This window comes from Canis aureus, chromosome 12 (genome assembly GCF_053574225.1).
Source record: "Canis aureus isolate CA01 chromosome 12, VMU_Caureus_v.1.0, whole genome shotgun sequence".
NCBI classification, from domain to species: Eukaryota; Metazoa; Chordata; class Mammalia; order Carnivora; family Canidae; genus Canis; species Canis aureus.
The window spans coordinates 57,103,012-57,125,887 of NC_135622.1; the positions used below are offsets into that span (position 1 = coordinate 57,103,012).

Below are 22,876 nucleotides of genomic sequence, written 5' to 3' on the forward strand. Positions count from 1 at the left end.
AAATCTTTAATAGGAAAAGAACAACATGGAAATAGATATGACGTACCAACTAAAAGTTATACAGCAGAGCTTAGAACAAGAAGAAGCTGAGCATAAGGCCACAAAAGCACGGCTGGCAGATAAAAATAAGATTTATGAGTCCATTGAAGAAGCAAAATCAGAAGCCATGAAAGGTATGCTTTTTTCTAAGAGAGTTTTCCCAGAGCATTGTACTAAGAATTGATTCTGTAGTCCCTTCTTTGATTTTGAAAAATATTTTTTTATATCTTAATTGTCAAATACTGGGAACTAGAAAGAAAAAAACATTGGGGAAGCTTTATATACATATCATTTTTTTTTATTTTATGGCAGTAAGCTTTTCTAAGATAGTAAGGTACAAACACAAAATTATACAACCAAATTTAAGGATCAGGGATAAATTAATATTTCAATTTTCAGTATCAGTAGTAACAGGCATACAGAACATGAGGTTCTATATATATCTATAGATTTGGGGGATTTCCTCTTTTTATAATATTCAGTTTGACTTTCACCAGTTTGTATAATGAAATTGTTTCCAGTTTATGCAAGATAAATGTTTTAAAAATAGTTGCTGACCTAACTAGAGTATAAGTTCTTTGAATATTTTGAACTCTGGAATGATGAAAATATTAGCTTAAAGTCATCCACTATTAAGGAATACAGGATAAGATAACAGAGTTCACTTATCCACAAACCAGCATGTTTCTTGAAATTGTCTTAGGATAATTTGTTTTCCTAATTGACTGCTTATAATTATGTTGGATTTGAAATTCCAAAGGAAATTAATAAAATACTCTTGTAGAAGATTTATAGAACTCTTAAGCAGAAATTTTATTTCATACTGAAGATAACATTTATGAATAACTTAGCCCCCAAAATAGCTTTTCAATTATTGAATGTAATTAAAATTGGAGATCTTTTTGGTTAAAGTCCGTTTAGTCTAAGGCAATAATTGAGGATGTTAAGAGATTAAATGAATGCTTTATTTAAAAAAATCTAATTACAAGAGAGGAAGTTAGTGGGCCACGTTTCCCTGTCAGTTGCCTAGAAGATAGAATTGAATTTCTTTTGAGGTATAATTAGGTGCAATAAAATGCAGGCACTTTCCATGTTTTAATACACACGTGTAACCACCGCTCAAAACAAGTTGTAGAATCTGTGTTCTACACCTCATGTTCTATCACCTCAGTAAGTTTGCTTGTGCCCCTTTCTATTCTCTGCCCACATTAGGGTGATTGTTTTCTAAATGAGTACATCTGTCCATAGGTTATTCTCTGAAATGACAAAATTGAACCAATTCAGCATAATAGTACCTACCATTTTTTCAAACTCCTTTTTACTACTGACATAAGATGTATGATAACTTTCTTATTTTACATGAGTACGTAAAACTTAAATGTTGTAACTGATACTCAAATCCAGATCTAAAAGCCTTTGGTCTTTCCACTGCATGTCAAGGCTTCCTTTTATTAAGAATATGGCTTACTAATGAATTCACTAGTTATGTGACTTTGTCTGTAGTTACCCTTTTTTGTGCATTCTTTCCTCTAAAGAGACATTTAGAGTATTAAGTTGTGAAAACCAAGTGCACTGACAGATGAAAAATGCTTAGAAATATTAGCTGATACGAGTAGAATATGAAGAATAGTTTCGTTTTTTTACACACTTTTGAAGATAGTACATTAAAAACTGAAAATCCATAGGTTTAATTTTTCCTTATATAACTCTATAATAAATAACAATCAGATATAAAGCATTAGATATGAAAGGAATCCAATTGACTTTGAACAGATTTTTCTAATCCGTACATCAAAAGGTAATCCTTTAATGGTAATAACTGAGATTTTAATATGAAATCACTTGCTTAGACAAAACTTTGCCTGCTTTTCAAAGGCTTTTAAGGGGCACCTGAGTGGCTCAGTCAGTTAAGCATCTGCCTTAGGCTCAGGTCATGATCCTGGGGTCTTGGGATTGAACCATGTCGCTCCCTGCTCATCAGGGAGTCCGCTTTTCCACCTCCCTCTCCACCTGCCCCTCCTTTCTACTTGTGTGCGCTCCCTCTCTAATAAATAAAATCTTTTTAAATAAATAAAAAGGCTTTTAAAAGCTTTTTCTGATCAATAAAACAAGTTATTAGAAATCACTTAGAAAATACAAGAAAGTATAAAGTAAGTAAAGGTTGACCCTTACTAATCAGGATGATATTTTGTATATTTTCTGAAATTTTTATACTGTTTTGCTTTTTTTTTTAAAGATTTTTATTTATTTATTCATGAGAGAGAGAGACAGACAGACAGAGGGAGAAGCAGGCTTCATGCAGGGAGCCCAACGTGGGACTCGATCCTGGGTCTCCAGGATCAGGCCCTGGGCTGAAGGCGTTGCTTAAACCGCTGAGCCACCTGGGCTGCCCTGTTTACTTTTTTTCTTTTAAAGTAATGCTGTGAACATTTTCCTCAGATCATTAAACATTCTTCTTAAATAGTGAGCACTCACCAAATGCTTTTCATATGTCAGGCAGCATTTAAGTGCCACACAAATATTAACTCAGAACCTTCATAACATCCCTGTGAGGGAGGATGGGTATTACTATTACCATTTTAGAGATGAGATTGAGCCTCAGAGAGGTTAATTAACTTGCCCAGGCAAATAGTTGGGACGTGTCAGAGTCAGGGTTTAACCTCAGGAAGTTTGTCCCTTTACCATTTCCCCAAAATATAATTGTCCTCCTCTGCATAGTAATATGGTAATATGGAAAGAGCTATAGACATCATAAAATCTATGTGGAATGTTTTAGGGTAAAAAGAGTGACACCAGGGCAGCCCCAGTGGCGCAGCGGTTTAGCGCCGCCTGCAGCCAGGGCGTGATCCTGGAGACCGGGGATCGAGTCCCACTTTCAGCTCCCTGCATGGTGCCTGTTTCTCCCTCTGCCTGTGTCTCTGCCTCTCTCTCTAGCTGTGTCTCTATGAATAAATAAATAAAATCTTTAAAAAAAAAAAAGAAGAAGAAGAGTAGTGACACCAAGAGGAACAGAGTATCAGGGAAATGAAATAAATCTTTATCAAAAAGATGTCTATTTTAGAACCATCAGTGATGGCAGAATTATTTTATTTCCGTTGGAATGAATGTAATATTGCAGTGCTTTATATTTTTCCACAATGCAGATGAAATAAATGCCTGATTTCCAAGCATGAAACTGTTGACATTTCAAACACATTAGCAAGGGTGATGAAAATATTAAACTGGAAATTTTAAAAATGTTTTTAAGCTAGTATCATTTACTATAATTTTTATAGCACTGTGCCATGTATTTCATATGCCTCTTTTGTTTGTGGATTCATGATTGTGTCCATTTTTGTGGCAATAGAAATGGAGAAGAAGCTCTCAGAGGAAAGGACATTAAAACAGAAGGTGGAGAATCTATTGCTGGAAGCTGAGAAAAGATGTTCTTTATTTGACTGTGACCTCAAGCAGTCACAGCAGAAAATAAATGAACTCCTTAAACAGAAAGATGTGCTAAATGAGGATGTGAGTATAAAGTTTAATAATAAGTAATAATAGACCTGTGTACTGAATTCATAGTCAACGTAGGTTTATCTGTAATGATGGTTTCATAATTAAAAATTTTTTTCTTGGGATCCCTGGGTGGTGCAGTGGTTTAGCGCCTGCCTTTGGCCCAGGGCGTGATCCTGGAGACCCGGGATCAAATCCCACATCGGGCTCTCGGTGCATGGAGCCTGCTTCTCCCTCTGCCTATGTCTCTGCCTCTCTCTCTCTCTCTGTGACTATCATAAATAAATAAAAATTAAAAAAAATTTTTTTTCTTATAAAATAGCTTTCTATGATGTTTAATTTTACTGAATTTAGCTGATATGCCCAATGATGAATCACAATTAAAAATTTTTAAAGTTATTTTTTACCTTGAAGACTATATTTTATTTAAAAATGAGGACATCAGAAGTACAAAAAATACTTTACCATGCAATAAATTAACTGCCTAAGGGCAAAAGTCTGTTTTGCATGATCATATTTGCTACAATAAGAGCGATCAAATAATGACTTATATTTTACTAAGTAGACCATTTATTTTTTAGGTTAGAAACTTGACATTAAAAATAGAGCAGGAAACTCAGAAGCGCTGCCTTACACAAAATGACTTGAAGATGCAAACACAGCAAGTTAACACACTAAAAATGTCTGAAAAACAGTTAAAACAAGAGAATAATCATCTCATGGAAATGAAAATGAGCTTGGAAAAGCAGAATGCTGAACTTCGGAAGTAAGTAAATTGAGACAAAGTTTTATTAATATGTACAACTATCCATATGTAAATTACTTTAATTTTTATTTACCTGGGGATTTTCTTTTGATCATGTCATATTCTTGACCACATTTGCTCTATTTTTCTGTATAATTAATGTATGGAGTACCACTGTCCTCCTTCAAGAAGATTATATTTGGGATCCCTGGGTGGCCTGCCTTTGGCCCAGGGCGCGATCCTGGAGACCCGGGATCGAATCCCACGTCGGGCTTCCGGTGCATGGAGCCTGCTTCTCCCTCTGCCTGTGTCTCTGCCTCTCTCTCTCTCTCTCTCTCTCTCTCTGTGTGACTATCATAAATAGATAAATAAATAAAAAATTAAAAAAAAAAGATTATATTTACTTCCCCAACGATTGTTTACTACTTCTACTTTACTACTTCTACATATAATGATACAATGTTGCTATTGGAGTAGAAGAAACTGACATTTTCACTTCAAGCTCTTAAGAGTCTTCACACTTTGTCCATGTGCTTTTTTCCTTCAGTTTCTGGGACTTGGAAATGTTTGATTATTAGCAAACACCATACAAATTTTTAAATCATTTTTTTATGTTATACTTTAGTAGTCTGTTTTATTTGCTTAGAAAATAGAAAACATAGTTTAGAATCCTTTGAAGTGTACAATAAATATACTGTTAAAGTTTGTCCCATTCGGTCATTAGTAGTAGAATCACCTTTTCCCAGTCATGATCAAAGGTCATTTTGAATCCATTATTTGGAAAGAGCATAGGCTTTGGATATAGATTGAGGTATGAATTCTAGTCCCATTCCTTACTAGCTGACCAACATTGGGCAAAATATTTAACCTATCTGAGCCTTTGATTTTTTTTTTTTTAAGATTTGTTTATTTTAGAGCAAGAAAACATGAGTTGGGAGGAGAGGATCAGAGGGAGAATATACTCAAGCAGATTCTACACTGAGTACAGAGCCCCAATGCATGGCTCAGTCCCATGAACCCAAGGTCATATCCTGAGCCGAAATCAGGAGTTGGATACTTAACTAACTGAGCTATCCAGGCACCCCCTCTTTGAGCCTTTTATCATAAGACCTACAAAAAGGGGTAGTAAGAGCTTCCTTGTTAGGCATTCTGGAAGGATAACAATGATTTATTTACAGCATCTAGTACATAATAAACAGTAAGGGCCATTACTAGTACAGCTGTTACTGTTAATACTACTGTACTACTACAACTCTTCCTCTCTTATCATCATTGCTAATTGCTTGCTTTTTACATACCTGTGACAGATCAGTAAACTTGATACTACTTAGGAAAGGATGGTCAAGCATTCCTGTATTGACACTATCTAGGAAAGGATGTTCAAAAAGATTTTGTTCTTTTTGCTGATCTGTTGCCTGGGTAAGCCTAGACTCTTAAACTTGATGAGATTTCAACTTTTGAAAATTAGAACTTGAAACTTGAATGATATTTTGATATCTTTATTTTATCTTTGTTTTGTTTTCCTATATATTAGCTTTATTATTCTCTTATTTTAGACCTAGCTTTTTCCATTTACCAGAAAACATCTTTCAAGGAGGACAGATCCTAGAGATATATTTTATAACTTCATATATTTGGAGAGCCTCTGATTTGACTTTTCTAGACCCCAATTTCAAAAAGTACCCTAAGTTCTGGGTTAGAATTCATTGGCCCAGTTCTGATCAAGAATATAAGCAAGCTGTGTATCCTTAAAACAACTTGACTGAATAGATATTCTCCATAGTATCTCTGATATCCATAGTATCTATTTCTGACCATAGTGGTTATATGAATGTAAGAGCAGATTAAACATCTAGATTCTTTCCTCTCTTGTTCTAATTATACTGTTTATACCAAATTTATAGTACTTAGTATATATGCCCCTTGTTTTCTTTGCAGGTACATATGGATCTGTTGTTTCTTAATCCCTAAGTTCCTAAACCTTTCTCCTGAAAGAACTCAAATTTGCTGTCTTAACCTAGTACATTATAAGTTCACTGAAAGGCAACCATCTTTTTTTTTTTTTTTTTTGCAACCATCTTTTTTTATGTTTTGTTCTCTACAACCCCTGATTAATGTCTTCTACATAGTATATTCTCAAATGTTGCATGAATGAAAACTTACCTGTAATGTATAAGGTACTCATAGTCACTGTGGGAGATTCAAAGATGAATCAGGTACATTTCCTACCTTTAAGAATCTTAGTAGCATTTTATCAGAAGTCACTCCTTAGGGAGAGGTAAGATGGGTACATAAGTAATTGGAATACCAGAATAAAGTAATATATACACGCCATGGGAATTTACATATGAAATACTATGTAGGCTTGCATTTGAAAATGGTTAACATATATATCTTTTCTTCTTTCCAAGATTCCAATAAAACTTTAGTAAAGGAGTTTTTTAAATGCATAAATCCAAAAAAATAAAAAATAAAAAAAAAAATAAATGCATAAATCCATATCAAGAGTTACAGTGGGTTGGAAGAGAAGAAGTTTATTTCGTTAATGAGGTAGTAGCAAGTGGAAACCTCACTAATGACGTAGAGCAAAGGAAGCAACAGCCAGGAATATATGTGAAATAGGATATTAGTGGAGAAGAAAATGTTTCAGTATTCAAGTACCTTGAAGGGGTGGAGTAAGATGTGATGCTATAAATGGAATAATCTGCTGGTCCTACTCTTCCTACCAGCCCTTACAGAAATGTCTCAGGCTAGGCACTACCACTACTTGGGTTCCTACAAAGCAGTCCTTCAAAAAAGTTAGGTTTACCCTCTGTAGGTTATTAGAACTGCTAGTATGGAGTCAAGTTATTATTATTTTGCCTTTTAGGGGTCTCTCTGCTTAATATGGTGGCTTTTTAAGCTCTCATCTTAAAATGAAACTTATCAGTTAGAAAAACTCTTCCAGGGATCCCTGGGTGTCTCAGTGGTTTGGCGCCTGCCTTTGGCCCAGGGCGCGATCCTGGAGTTCCAGGATCGAGTCCCGCATCGGGCTCCTGGCATGGAGCCTGCTTCTCCCTCTGCCTGTGTCTCTGTGCCTCTCTCTCTCTCTCTCTCTCTCATAAATAAATAAATAAATAAATAAATATTGACCTTTTATATATTATTAATTAGCATTATTCACATTTTTGACTCAAAAATAAGAATCATTTTTAATAGTACATACTTAATAAAATACAGATATAACACAGATAAGTGATATTGAGTGCTAACTTTTTTTTTTTTAAATATTTTATCTATTTATTCATGAGAGACACACAGAGAGAGAGAGAGAGAGAGAGGCAGACACAGGCAGAGGGAGAAGCAGGCTCCATGCAGGGAGCCCGATGTGGGACTCAATCCTGAGACTCCAGGATCACATCCCGGGCCAAAGGCAGGCACTAAACCGCTGAGCCACCTGGGCTGCCCACTTATTATTTTTTTTTTAGTTTTATTTTATATTATTTTTTAAGATTGTATTTATTTATTTGAGAGAGAGCACACAAAGGGAGAGGGAGAAGCAGATTCTCTTCTGACCAGGGAGCCTGATGCGGAACTCGATCCCAGGACCTGGGGTTCATGACCTGGGCCAAAGGCAGATAGATGCTTAACTGACTGAGCCCCCCAGGTGCTCCTAATTTTATTTCTTTATTGAAGATGAATATACATACAGGAAAAAAAATACACAAATATAGAGCTCAGTGAATTTTTACAAAATGTACAGATCTGTGCAGTTATCATCTACATATGAACATGAAAATAAGCACTCCTTCCACTCTTGTCATTTTTCACTCAGCCTAAGATAACTAATTCTGAGATGCTCTTAATTCTCCTACTTGGTTGGTAGAAATGGCTGATCCCGTCAAATGTTTGAGAGTATATAATTTAGTATCACCGCTTTAATCACTCTGATTTTAAGACCCCTTTATACCCTGAAACATTATCAAGAGCCCCCCCAATTTTTGTTTATGTGAGTTATATCTAATGATATTTTTTGTGTTAGAAATTAAAACAAAATTTTAAAACACAAGAGCATACAAACACTAATTTCATTCATTAGCTGTTGGAATGATGACATAATTATATAACTTCAAGGAAAGTCCATACACACTAGTGAGAGAATGGGAATTCAAGACAAAACAACACAGTAATGGTTAGTTTTATGAAAATAATTTGACCTTTTGGGTGTTTTAAGGGCCTGGGGATGCCCAGTTGTGCCTTAGGCCACATTTCAAGAGTTGCTGGTTTATTATGCATGTAGCTTATTTGAACCTTTGCTGCAATGTCCCCACAGAGAACGTCAAGATGCAGATGGGCAAATGAAAGAACTTCAGGATCAGCTTGAAGCGGAGCAGTATTTCTCAGTAAGTTCCAGATATATTAATTTGAAAATTATTGTATTTGTAGAATGTAAATAGTTTTTTGCTGTAGAACTAGGGAAATAATTTTTGTCTTTAGAATAGATTCTTACAGCAAACACTAGACAGAGATTTGGATAAGATGTTTTGTACCACACAATTCATATAAAAAGAAATAACTGGGCAAATGACGATAGCTTAACAGAAATCTATCATCATTGTTAGAAAAATGGTCCTAAGCACATACCCTATGAAGGTGATTCAAAAAAGATTTTTTTTTCATAGAGAAAGAAAATTGTCATTTTAATGTTTGTACTTTTTCAGATCGGTTTTAAAATATGAAGTAGTAGTGTCACCTGTGTTTCATTTAAGCCAACAAAATTTTCTTGTCTAAATTAGTAATATTTCTCTTTGCCTCTTTATTTACCTACCAATCTCTGTTTAATGAGAAACTTCAATCTGATATCCAGTTGAAAATCAAGCTTCTAAATTATTAGTGTAACTTTTACTAGTTAATAGGTTGATTACCAGAAAAGTTCATTCAACTATTAATTTGCTCAAGGGCCCAACATTACTCACTATTCAGGAACATATTTGTATGTGTCCAACTTGACTGTCTGGATAGACTGTGAATGTAGAAATAGAATCGATGATGATGACGATAGCGGCAATGATAAGTTTCTGTTCCTGTTTTGCTATTTAGACCCTCTATAAAACACAGGTGAGGGAACTTAAAGAAGAATGTGAAGAAAAGACCAAACTTTGTAAAGAATTACAGCAGAAGAAACAGGAATTACAGGAAGAAAGGTAAAGACAAGTTCCTTATCTCTTTTGTTCATTGTCATGTGCTTTTCTAGAATAGTGCCTGCTGTACTCCAAGTAAGAATTTGATGAAGTGCATTAGACAAAAACTTTGACTTTCTAGTGAAAATTGAATATTAAAATGATGTATCACTAAAATGTAGGGATTCCTTGGCTGCTCAACTGGAGATCACCTTGACCAAAGCAGATTCTGAGCAGCTGGCTCGTTCAATTGCTGAAGAGCAGTATTCTGATTTGGAAAAAGAGAAAATTATGAAGGAGCTTGAGATCAAAGAGATGATGGCTAGACACAAACAGGAACTCACTGAAAAAGATGCTACAATTGCATCTGTAAGTAAAATTTTTAGTTCTTTTTTGGTTTTAATTAAATTACTATATCATCAGTCTTCCTTAAAAGCACTAGGGAAGTACTACAGATAGAAATGAAAAATCTTATATGCTGGCTATAGAATTTTGAATCCACTGGACCATTAGCTTCTCAGAGTTTGGCAGAAAGAGGCTCAAAAAAGAACTGCTTCCGGTGGCTCTATCTGGTGGTAAATTCAGAGTGAAAGACCTAAATAAAGTGAAGGGGAAATACCAAACGCAGGATTAGTATGTCTTTTTTTTTTTTTTTTTTTGGTTAAAGTTTAGTTGAAAAGAATCTTGAAATGACCATGAAGGTTACTCTTATGCAGGTTGAAAAAATTGTAATGAAAATTTCAAAAGAGAAGTAAATGCCAAGTAATTGAATTTGTCATTAAATTGCTATAGTGGTTAAAAAGTGTGGTATTAGAACAAGGATATTTAATCCCGTTCAGTGGAGATGAGTAGGGAGGCCAGAACCAGATTCATGCATGTACAGGAATGTGGTATATGATAGTAGTGGTAATAATAGACACACTGGTGGGAAAGGATTCAGGTGTAATAAATGGTTTGGGATGACTCTTCCTTTTTTTTTTTTTTTTTTAATAAAGATTTTATTTATTTATTCATGAGAGACAAGAGAGAGGCAGAGACCTAGGCAGAGGGAGAAGCCAACTCCCTGCAGGGAGCTCAATGCAAGACTCGATCCCAGAACCACACCCTGAGCAAAGGCAGATGCTCAACCACTGAGCCACCCAGGCGTCCCTGATGACTCTGTTCTTATGTAGAGAAGAAAAAAGATCCTTACCTTTTCCAACTAACAAAAATACATTTTAGCTATCTTAAAGACCCAAATATGAAAAAGAAAAATTTTAATTAGAACGAAATCCAAAACTTACGATAACAGAAGACAACAAACACATTATAAGGAGAAGATATTTGTAATGTATTCATTAAACAAGGGACTAGTATCAGGAACACATGTGGCACTCCTTCAAGTTGTGCCTTAGGCCACATTGCCGTAGGCCAAGCTCACTAAGAAAAAGTTAAACAATCCAGAAAACTGGCCAAAAGAGAAAACCCTAAAAAAAAAAAGCAGATGCTTAACGTAACTACTCTTTAAGAAGGGCTAGATAAAGTAACTTTGAAATACCATTTCATACTCATTACAATGGCAAAATTCAGTATCTGGCTAATTTCAAGTGTTCGAAGGATATATGGGAAATGACATTCTAATTCTCATACAACTATGAGGAGTGTAGATGCAGTATGGCATAGTACAGTAAGTAGTATGGCAATTTTTAATACTTATTATTTTAAGTATTTTAAATATCCCAAATATGACAGCTTAAATATTCACATAATCCAAAGAAAGTCGGGATCCCTGGGTGGCGCAGCGGTTTGGCGCCTGCCTTTGGCCCAGGGCGTGATCCTGGAGACCCAGGATCGAATCCCACATCGGGCTCCTGGTGCATGGAGCCTGCTTCTCCCTCTGCCTGTGTCTCTGCCTCTCTCTCTCTGTGTGACTATCATAAATAAATAAAAATTAAAAAAAAAAATAAATAAATCCAAAGAAAGTCTATGTTAAGATAAATATGCTGGAGAAATTAAGGCATAATTTTCATAGCAGCGTATATGTTTATAATAGCAAAAATTCAAGTGTCTTATATACAGATGAATGAGTGGATCATTGGTAGAGGTAGAAGATGGAACTACTGTATCAGTTAAAATGAATTAATTAGATCTTTATATGTCAACAGTTTTTTTTAATTTATTTTTTTAAGATTTTATTTATTTATTCATGAGAGACACAGAGAGAGAGAGAGAGAGAGAGAGAGAGAGGCAGAGACACAGGCAGAGGGAGAAGCAGGCTCCATGCAAGGAGCCCGATGTGGGACTTGATTCCGGGACTCCAGGATCACGCCCTGAGCCAAAGGCAGGCGCTAAACTGCTGAGCCACCCAGGGATCCCCTGTCAACAGGTTAATTTTAATACAATGTCCAGTGAAAGCAAATACAGAAAGATACAATGTGATACTTATGGACAATTTAAAATCATATAAAACTACACTACATACTGTTTTATGTTTTTGCAACAAAAGTATATAATCACATACGGGAAGGATGAACACATAATTCTCAATACAAATTATTTTGGGTAAGAAGGAAGAGTAGCAGTAGGATTTGGAGAGAATAAACAAGGATGTCAGCTTTAGTAAAATTTTGTTTTAAAATGTTCTGAAAGAAATACTACCATTTTAAAATTTGTTCTGCATGATAAAATGCAGAGCTTTGTTAAAATGTTTGTTTGTTTTTAGTTTATTAAATATTTTTCTCATTAAAAATGCTGCTGAGGGGCACCTGGGTGGCTCAGTGGTTGAGTGTCTGCCTTTGGCTTAGGTCGTGATCCTCAGGCTTCTGGGATTGAGTCCTACATTGGGCTCCCTGCAGGGAGCCTGCCTCTCCCTTTGCCTGTGTCTCTGCCTCTCTCTCCTTCTGTGTGTCTCATGAGTAAATAAATAAAATCTTAAAAAAAAAAATATTGCTAAGGGTTTTTGAGAGAAGGGGCAGGTTTTGGCTTCCCGTGGTGCACACGAAATCCAAAATGATTAGCGAAATTCTCCTCAGGGGTGAAGTTCCATAAGGTTCCACAAAGCAACAAAGTATAGAAATAGATGTGCTTAGAAAAATAAGAGTTTTAGCAGCATTCTGGTCTCTTTTCCTTTTGAAAGATTGCTTTATAACATAGACCTTGTAAATTGGGATATGATTTTTTTCCACTTAAACTTTTTAGCTTGAAGAAACGAATAGAACACTAACTAGTGATGTTGCCAATCTTGCAAATGAGAAAGAAGAATTAAATAACAAATTGAAAGATGCACAAGAACGTATGTATTAACAAATAATAAGGTTTATTTTAAATATGCTTAATGTTTTGTCATTTGCTATAGTTATTAATATAATCTTGACATTTCCCTGTGTTTCAGAGCTGTCACGGCTGAAGGATGAGGAGATCAGTGCAGCTGCTATTAAAGCACAGTTTGAGAAGCAGCTGCTCACAGAGAGAACACTGAAAACTCAAGTAGGTGTGATAAACTCTAAAGAGGATTTTGAAATTTTTTTTTCATTTCCCTCTTTACATTCTACTTCCAGCATTGCAGACTGTAGCAGACATTGAGTATATTGGTATTTGTGAACTATCCTTGATTTTTGCCTAGTTGAGAGCAGCTAGATTTGGTTAACATTGTCTAGTTCAATGTTTACTCCAGGTTTCCTTAATTTTTCCATATGAAATCACGTTTCCTCTTAGTTTTTTATTGTCATCTGGTAAATTTTTCTGCTTTTAAGAAATACGGAGAGTGAACATTTGCTGACAGCCTGAAAAAGGGTTAGTCTGTAAAGGCACCTTTGATTATTGACCATCCTTCTGCCAACTCTATGGTAGTGTATACAGCATGAATCTTTGTGGGTCCAGATGCTCAGTTCTCTGGTTGGACATACTGTTTTTTACTAATCTGATGCCCATGCAAAATTCTCTTCCTCCAGGATAAAAGTGGATCTGCTTCAGAAAAGTCTCTCTTGGAACTAAAAACTCAAAAGTAATAGAAAGTGACATCAGATCCAACCTGTAAACATTTTAAATTACATTTCTCAGAAAACATGAGTGAAAGCTAATTAAGGTTGGAGAAGGATAAGGAGTAAGGAAGGAGTGTATAATTTAATACAGACAGTGTTTCTCTGTTGCTCTGTGTGTGTAGGGAAGGACATTATTAGTGGTCATATAACTTGCTCTTGATGAACTACCAAGAACCGTCAATATGCTTTATTTTATGTGACTACATGCTTATTTTTATGTTTTTAAGGCTGTGAATAAGTTGGCTGAGATCATGAATCGAAAAGAACCTGTCAAGCGTGGTAGTGACACTGATGTGCGGAGAAAAGAGAAAGAAAATCGGAAGCTACATATGGAGCTTAAATCTGAACGTGAAAAACTGACCCAGCAGATGATCAAGTACCAGAAAGAACTGAATGAAATGCAGGCTGTAAGAATACTTTTTGGACTCTAGATTGAAGATTTCCTTTTCAGAAGTAGAAGTATTTTTATGTTTGCACATATTTTATTGGTTTTAGAACATTTCTATTACTTCATAATTGTTATTGAATTAAACAAAAATTATGAGGTATATGGCATCCAAATAATTTAATGTAATTTAATCTCTTGTAGCAAATAGCTGAAGAGAGCCAGATTCGAATTGAACTGCAGATGACACTGGACAGTAAAGATAGTGACATTGAGCAGCTGCGGTCACAGCTCCAGGCTTTGCATATTGGTCTGGATAGTTCCAGTATAGGCAGTGGACCGGGGGACGCTGAGGCAGATGATGGGTTTCCAGGTACAGATTTATTTTCAGGTCTTATGTTATTTTTATTAAAAGCCTTTGTCTTAAATATAAAGCAGTTGATTATGTTACGCCCTGAGATTGCTCCTGAGAAAAATATTTGTCATTTCTTTAAGAAAAAACATACTCCTCGGAGTGGGGATTCAAACGATTATTTAAACTAACATTATTTATTGATTTTTGACAAAAATTCTTGTTAAAAATTGCTAAAGAAAATTCCACATATTTAGTTACCTAATTAGCTCTTTATATGCTATAGGTAGCTCTTTTTTCAAATTTTTATTTTATTTTCTCTTAACTTCTTTTGCATTCTTACTTCCTTTTATGTTGGGTGTTTAGTTCATATCACTCAATCACGCACTATGGAATCCATGTCATTCACCTACCAGCGTTCCTCTACTTCTCTCAATATTGCCACTAAGCCTTCCAGTTCTCATATGCTTCTTGACTCTGATTCTGACTCAGAAGAAGAATCTTTGCCTTACTTACCTATTTCATCGGAACCTAATGGTACAGGTGATATCCTGAAAATCTTTCACCTTTGGGGTTTTCCCCATTACCTTTAATTTCAGTCTTTTTGCAAATTTTTTGTAACATTAACTAATATTCACTAACTCTAACAAATTGTTCAGACCTCAGTTAAAAGGAAAATGCTGCATGAACAAAAAAATTTTTAAGGGTATTAGCACCTGGCATTGCTGTTACATTTGATAGACATATTTTGTCAACACTGTCATTTAAGAGCATATGGTTTTACTGCCTGTATAATCCATCTTTAGCCAATAAGAAATTCTTTCTGAAGTTTCATATATTAAGAGTGACAGTACAAAAAAAAAGCATGTAGACTGTTTGAGAGGATGTGTGGGATGTATATAGGTTTTCACTAAGTGCTTAGCTAGTCAGCATTGTGTTAGGCTTTAAAAGAGAGTTCAAGACAGTTTGTCGCAGTCTTTGCCCTGAAAGGACTTAGAGTTTAAATGAGGAAACTAGATGGGAAACAAAATTACTGTTTAACTTACATGTCCATGTAAGTACGGATCACATCTAATGGAAATGCTACAGGAAATTAGTATATGACTAGTTGAATGTAAGGTAATTTAGTCTCTTACTAATTGAATACAAATTGAAATAGCTATAGTTATTTACATTGTTGTCACCTTTCTCGGGTATATAGCAGCATATAATAACCAATCACATTGAAGTTTTAGATTTTAGCAATAAAATTGAGTCTACTCATTTTGTTGGAGATCATCTAATTCAGTCCTTTAAGTTGGTGTAGGACCATGTCCAGCCAGTTACTTTATATAGGCTGTTTTTAATGACAGCATTTCTGTTCATACTCTAGAAGGTCGTTGATGAGAGAGGATAGGTTCTGGAGTCAGAGTTGCATCCCTGCGTGACCTTCTGTGGCGTTGTGAGGATTAAAGAAATTGATGTAAAGCATCTAGCACAGTTCATAAGTGATTATTAGAATAACCTCCAGAAATACTTGTTGCACCTAATTATTTCATTGAATGATATTGATCGAATGCCATTGGAACAAATTCTGAGGATTCAGGCAGTTTCCTTTGTTGAACTAGAATTTTCTGATTTTGCTATTTTGGAATTTAGAAATATTTTTATTACATTGCTACTCATTAACCAAATTTGATCTGTAATTTACACAATTTTATTTCATTTTATTTTAGCCATTTAAAATTCATTTTCTCTGGACACATAAATCACTCACTTAAAATGTTTTCTTTTCAAAGATACATATGCACTATATCTATAATTAGGCCTCTGCCAAAAGGAAAAAGAGTTCTAATACAGGTGTACTAGTGAGAATAAGAGAACTACTTCTCTTTCTTGTACCTTTTTCCTGAACTTTGCAGATGCATGAATTTAATCAGCAGGGGGCATTTGACTTTATAAACTATAGATTATGTATTTTCAATGTGCTATAACCTGGATTTTGTTTGGCATTCCATAACTTGCTTATACTGATCCTGCATTATTATAGCCTAGATAATGTATAATGATAAATTCTGAAGGGTATATCTGATTTGTTCTGTGATTTTTATATTAAAATTTTATTAAATTCCTCATTTTCTTTGAAGAATTGTTAAATTTATCCTCATATCTTCTGCTTATTTATAGAATCAAGACTAGAAGGATGGCTTTCATTGCCTTTACGAAACAACACTAAGAAATTTGGATGGACTAAAAAGGTAATTGGTACTTTTGAATATGGTTCTTTTACTTCGCTTTTGGATTAGTTATAGCCATTTTATATTTATAGTTATAAGATATATATAACTAGAACTTTTAGACACATAAAGCTTTGCACTTCCTGATTTGGAATGATGTGATTTTTTTTAATGTATCTGCGAAAAAGAACAAAAATTAAAAAAAACTATCATCATTAATGTGTTGTTAATAATAAAACAGGTTTTAGTGTTAGGAAAAACAAAAGCCTATTGGCCTTGGTGTTTTGCCCTTTCATTGGGAAAACAACTGTAGGTATGACAGACCTACTAATTTCTTTTCCTCTGTTACTAGAGTTATCGATATTATGATGTTCATTTTTGGTAAATGTCTTTGCCTGTTTTCAAGATGCTGTAGCAAAATAGACTGGGTGGTGTATGAAAAATAAAAATTTATTTCTCACAGCTCTGGGAACTGGAAGTCAAGAGCAGGATGCCAAATGGTTCTGGGGAAGGACGTCTATCAGGTTTAGACTTCTTGCTGTGTTCTCACATGAGGAAAGGGGCTAGGGATCTCTCTTGAGCTCTTTTTATAAGGATACTAATCCCATTCAGGAGGTCTGTCCTTGCAATGGCCTATTCATTTGCCTTCCAAAGGCCCCTCCCACTAATACCATCTCATTAGGTGTTAGGGTTTAACATAAAAAATTTGGGAGGAACACAGACATTCAAGCCATAGCAATAAGGTTACCTGTGTTACTGGATTTTGAAGCAGTCAGTCCAAAAAATATTTGAATTCATCCCCTTCCCAATTTGCTTATTTAAAATGTATGCAAACTGAATTTATTGTTATTTTAAGGAAGACGTTTCTCAGGTTATGTTGAGAACTTCTTAGTTATTTAACTTAGGTATTTTATATGATTTTTATTGCTATAGAATTTATTTTCAAAGAAAATAAAGATATATATTAATTTTAGTCATTAATTCCTTCCCTCCCTCTCTTTAACAGTATGTGATTGTAAGCAGTAAGAAGATTCTTTTCTATGACAGCGAACAAGATAAAGAACAATCTAATCCTTACATGGTTTTAGATATAGAGTAAGTGTTTTTATTAGAATATTTGGAAACTTTCTCTTTTAAAGTATAGGAGAGTGATGTGACCTTTTTTTGTCAAATTAGTGCTATTTATTAGTCATGTAGTATCTAGATAGGTAGATATGCACTTACAGTATAAGTCCTACTATACTGTTGTTACATTTTCTTATCTTTGCTTCATAGAGATGAAAGTCTGGGATACAAAGTTAGTTAAAACATCTTAATATTTCATGGGTCTTTAGTATGTTGTTCTCTGAAACTAATTAGAAAATTTCTGATTTCCTGGAAATACTCAAAATCTCAAGGAGTAATTGGATTAATAGAACCAAGTTATCTTTGACCCTTCTAACATGGGTCAGAGTAGTCAGTTTTGACTTCTAACAAAAGTATAGGATAACTCATGTAATTTGATCCTTTGGTAATATTTTATTCCTTTATTAAAAATCTTTTATAGCAAATTATTTCATGTCCGACCAGTTACACAGACAGATGTATATAGAGCAGATGCTAAAGATATTCCAAGGATATTTCAGGTAAATAACTTTATTTTGTTTTTAGTTGATTGAATTTATTTTGGTTTTTTCACCTTTAGACTAAGGTTCTCAGTATGATATGACAAGACATATCAAATTTCTTTATTCTTGGGCCTTCTTTAGATTACCTTTCAGTTTTAGTCCTGTTTAAAGGTCATTTGTTTTTCTATATCTTTCATACTACTTCCTCTTTTTGGATACTACTTCATTCTTCTCTCCATTTTACTTTTGAAATCTAGGGTATTTATATCATGTTTCTGGCCTTTGCTGTCCTTTAATTCAAGGTGTGTTATATTTATTTTATTTTATTATTTTTTTAAGGTATTTTATTTTTAAGTCATCTCTCCACCCAACATGGAGCTTGAACTTACAACCCCAAGATCAAGAGTCACAGGCTTACCAACTGAGCCAGCCAGGCACCCCTATTGGGACATTTTTAAAGCATGAACTTTCTCTTCTGTTTCTGATTTTACACTCCGCTCTCTAGAAAGTTAAAACAGTTGCTTGTGAAGTTAAATTCTCTACCCAGTAGCCCTTCTACTTCCAGTTTAAAGGGAAGCCAAATTCTTCCCTCTTCTACTTCCATTTTAAAATTAGTCAAACCAACAATTAGTTATTGAGTTCCTTCCAAATAAAAGCCATTTTGCTTGGAGTACTGTGGGAGAGTTGGCCACTGATTTTCTAATGCTTATGATGTTTATTTGGAGTGTATTATACGTCCTTTTCTCTTCCTCACTTCTCCAAATATATATCTTTCCATTAAAGCTGTGTTTGCAGTTATTACCCACCTGTCTATTTTTGAGACTTGTAAAGCATTAATTTGTATAATTGCCACATCTTTTTGGGAGATTGTTTTGAATACACCCTTCGAGAAAAATGTTCTAATACCCATCAATTAAAAATTTACCTTTTGACCTATTCTGATAAAATTGCTAAAATATAGTAAGGTATCACAGAAAAAATAAGGAAATAAGGAGGTACATTTGAACAAGATAGGTTTTTTTCTGAAATGTGAGCCAAGTGACTTAACTATCCAATGACTTTTCTCATAAAAGTTCTTAGAACCTACTAATATTTAAACATCAAATGCATTTTCTTCTCATTGAATGATCTGGCTAATTCTGTTTTATTTACACTGTAAAAATTGTTACTACATAAAAAATGATTTATTAATCATTATTATTTTTGCTATCTGTAGATTCTGTACGCCAATGAAGGAGAAAGTAAGAAGGAACAAGAATTTCCAGTGGAGCCAGTAGGAGAAAAATCAAATTATATTTGCCATAAAGGACATGAATTTATTCCTACTCTGTATCATTTCCCAACCAACTGTGAGGCTTGTATGAAGCCATTGTGGCATATGTTTAAACCTCCTCCTGCTTTAGAATGCCGGCGCTGCCATATTAAATGTCATAAAGATCACATGGACAAAAAGGAGGAGATTATAGCACCTTGCAAGGGTAAATAGTAATTAACTTGCTCCATCAATATTATTTATGTTCAGATCAATTTAAACATGTTAATTTTTTCTAATATTTCTTTATAGTTTATTGTGATATTTCGACGGCAAAGAATCTATTGTTGTTAGCAAATTCTACAGAAGAGCAGCAGAAGTGGGTTAGTCGGTTGGTGAAAAAGATTCCTAAAAAGCCTCCAGCTCCAGACCCTTTTGCACGGTCATCACCTAGAACTTCAATGAAGATACAACAAAACCAGTCTATGAGACGGCCAAGTCGACAGCTTGCCCCAAACAAACCAAGGTAATAAATCAAAATATGAATAAAAATTAGTGTCTTTTAAAATATTTTGCTATTTATGTTCAATTACAAATTTTCCTAATTGTAGTGTTCCTTTGTTTGGTATGTTAATGAACAATGGAATACCAAATGTTTGAAACTGTGTGTGTGTCTCATTGAATCAGTTCAAGATAGTACAAATTTGTTTGCTAAATCACACACATATATTAAATTCAACCAAAATATATAAAGGGTTCATTTTTGTCACGTTTATGTATATAATAAAAATATTTTAAGATTTTATAAGCACACCGACTAATGGTTTAGTTAGATGATGTACACAAAGACTTAAAAGTGTCAGATGCACACATTGGTTTTAATACTGCAAACCTCTTAAACCTCTTTTATGTTAGATGACTTGGGAAGTAGGACCAAAACCTTCTAAAATCTTAATTCACATCTATAAATTTAGAATAACTTGTTTCTGATTTAAAGAGCAGTAAAGATCAATCTTAAAAATGCAGATATTAAAAAAAATAAAAATAAAAATGCAGATATTAACTAGTGGGTAAAGTGGACATTCCTTGTATTTGAGGTGGTTGGGGCTAGGGAGTAATAAATCCTGAGATAATGATGAATGCACGTTTTCATATGGCTGTATTACAGTAATTTCATTCTTGATTCAGAATAACCATTTCTTGGCTTACTAGCTACTATAGCATTTGTAAATACTACTACTATTCATTGAAATGACCCTGAAGATTGAGTTTAGTTAAAGGATAAAGTGCGTAAGATCAGGTGTCTAATTTCAGGTATCCTTTTTGTTCCCTAACACAGGACCTTCAGTATATGAATAATGATGTGCATTGGCTGTATTATCAGAAATCTTTTCATTCTAACCACAAACATCTTATATGAAACTTTTCTTGAAACTATTATCTCAAGGAAGTAATTTAGAATGACAAAGGTAGAATTGGTGTGTCAGCAGTGAAAATGTTGAATTTTTCTGTGAGGTATGAGAAAACTAAATACTATAAAATTAGTGATTTTATGAGAGTAATTAAGCTGAAGAAACTCAAAGAATTCAAAGACACTGAAGGTTATTCTGTGTGCCATGCGCAAAACACCTAAAATTTTAAACTTCTGTTATTAGTATTGTGGAACTATTAATGCACAGATGCCCTGCTATTGTAATAGCTCACACTGTCTAGTGCTTTATAGCTTCCAGAGTGCTTCCATAATCTGTTCTCTCATTCAACTTTCTGCATATTCTGTCATTTGATCTTGAAAATATTCCTGTAGAGTAGAATAGAAGATATATACTATCTTTCTTTTTGATTGAGACTCTACAAGGGCAAATAATTTCAGATTCAGGATTGTAAGAACTCCAGTCCTTTAATACATTTTACTCTTTGGTACTGTTGGATAAGTTAATAATTTCACTGCTTGTGATAGGTAACACATAGAATTTGTTCATGAAGCGGATTTCACACTAAGTGAGGCATGTTTTCACTTACCTAACAGTTTTCATGTTCACTGACTTATACTTTGTTATCCCCTTCTTCCCCAGTTTAGCATTTTGGTCTATTGGAGGCACATTTACTTTTTATTTTTGTTGCTTTTTGTCTTGTTTTAGTTCTGGCCCTGCCCTTCGAATCATTCTTCATTGATTTTTTAATACATTTTGCATAGCAACAGTAAGTAATAGGGATTTTTTTTTGTCTTACAACTATGCATGTAGATAAAACTCATATCAAAACTGACTATAAAATGTTTAGGGTATTTATGTGAACATCTTTTGTCTAACATACTCTGAAATTTTAAGCATAAAGATGGGCACATTTAAGATGCAATTTTGCATTTCATTATTGTGTCTGCATCATTATTTCCATTGTCTTTAACATCTGTGACTTCATTCTTCATTAATTCCTTAAGTTTTGTCTGTCTGTCTTACATGAATCACTGTATGGTTTGCATTTCGAGTGTCACATTTTAAGAGTAGCATATACAAATTGGAGAATATACAGAAAAGAATAACGGAGTAGTAGGTCATTTGAAAGTGTAGCAAGTGAGGGAACTAAGGACATTTATTCTTCTGAAGAAATTGTTTGGAAGAACAGGAGCTTGTAGGATGGGAGATTGTAAACAGCAGTAAAGATTTAGAGGACTTTTCTGTAGGTGATGTACTAGAATAAGAACAAACAGAGAGGCACATTTATAACTCAGCAAAGGAAAAGTATCAGGCAGTCACAGATTTCCAAAATAGGAAGACTTGGCTTGCTCTAGAATAGTGAGTGCCTTGTCACTGCCAGTGTTAGTACCTGATTCAGGTGACTGCTTGGTGACTCTAGGGAAAAGTACCCTCCCCAATTTGTCATGTGTATGTAGTCTAACAGAGAACCGCATGGCTCTGGAGTGTAGTCAAGCATTGGACTTGATGGCCTTTAACATTCCTATAGACAAATGGGTAGAGCTGTGAAAGGATCATCCAGGAACACCTAGGAACTGCATTTCTGGTCGATATCAGCAGTAATTTATTATCTAGCTCTTTGTTTGTATTAATCTGGCTTTAGTTGAACTAACTTACATGGTGTCTTTCTTAAGACAAATGTCTGGCTTTGTTAGATGTCATCAAAATCATCAAATATATGTATATTTATAATATACACTAAAACATAATACCTATAAGTAATCATCTGATTTTTTTTTTAACTTTTCCTCAGTGTTTGTCTTTGTTAATGACCACAGCATTACATTTTTTTTTCTTTTGGCTTTTGTGACATCCCTGGTTCTGATTCTCATCTTAACTCTTTGCAGTGCTTCCCCTTTTCTGTAGGAGAGTGTTTTAAAGTGATAGCTATTAGGCAAGTGTTAGCTACTATTATAGAAGACAACATTTTTGAGGGCAGGTTATATGCCAGACACTCTTCTCTGAGCTTTAAGTGTACTAATCTATCCTCAGAGCCACCCTGTGATTTAGCTCTTAATGTCTCCATATAACAGACATGGAGACTAAGGCACAGAAGCAATGTGTATCTGAGGTTGCACACCAAATAAGCAGCAAAGCCATGAGTTCAGATTGAGTTCCAGATCCTGCATCCTCAGCTG

At 34.4% G+C, this 22,876-nt stretch overlaps 1 protein-coding gene across 13 annotated transcripts in view; it reads left to right on the plus strand.

The window, feature by feature from the left end:
* Window positions 1-22,876, plus strand: part of ROCK2 (Rho associated coiled-coil containing protein kinase 2) — a 141,435-nt gene that overhangs the window by 110,786 nt on the left and 7,773 nt on the right. For 4 of the 13 annotated variants that reach the window (XR_013349770.1, XM_077844115.1, XM_077844120.1 and 1 more), the window contains 16 exons: window positions 14-173; window positions 3,386-3,546; window positions 4,113-4,297; window positions 8,589-8,658; window positions 9,356-9,459; window positions 9,618-9,804; window positions 12,613-12,706; window positions 12,806-12,900; window positions 13,682-13,861; window positions 14,044-14,212; window positions 14,558-14,734; window positions 16,358-16,428; window positions 17,414-17,502; window positions 17,954-18,032; window positions 19,231-19,492; window positions 19,579-19,792. Coding sequence is in view for 7 of the 13 variants with exons in the window: in XM_077844115.1 (XP_077700241.1) it covers window positions 14-173; window positions 3,386-3,546; window positions 4,113-4,297; window positions 8,589-8,658; window positions 9,356-9,459; window positions 9,618-9,804; window positions 12,613-12,706; window positions 12,806-12,900; window positions 13,682-13,861; window positions 14,044-14,212; window positions 14,558-14,734; window positions 16,358-16,428; window positions 17,414-17,502; window positions 17,954-18,032; window positions 19,231-19,492; window positions 19,579-19,792 (2,297 nt within the window). In the remaining 6 variants the exon portion in view is untranslated. Of the gene's footprint in view, window positions 1-13; window positions 174-3,385; window positions 3,547-4,112; window positions 4,298-8,588; window positions 8,659-9,355; window positions 9,460-9,617; window positions 9,805-12,612; window positions 12,707-12,805; window positions 12,901-13,681; window positions 13,862-14,043; window positions 14,213-14,557; window positions 14,735-16,357; window positions 16,429-17,413; window positions 17,503-17,953; window positions 18,033-19,230; window positions 19,493-19,578; window positions 19,793-20,605; window positions 20,782-21,404; window positions 21,466-22,876 lie in introns of all 13 variants that reach the window. The other 9 variants (XR_013349774.1, XR_013349772.1, XR_013349771.1 and 6 more) reach the window with 6 other exon arrangements.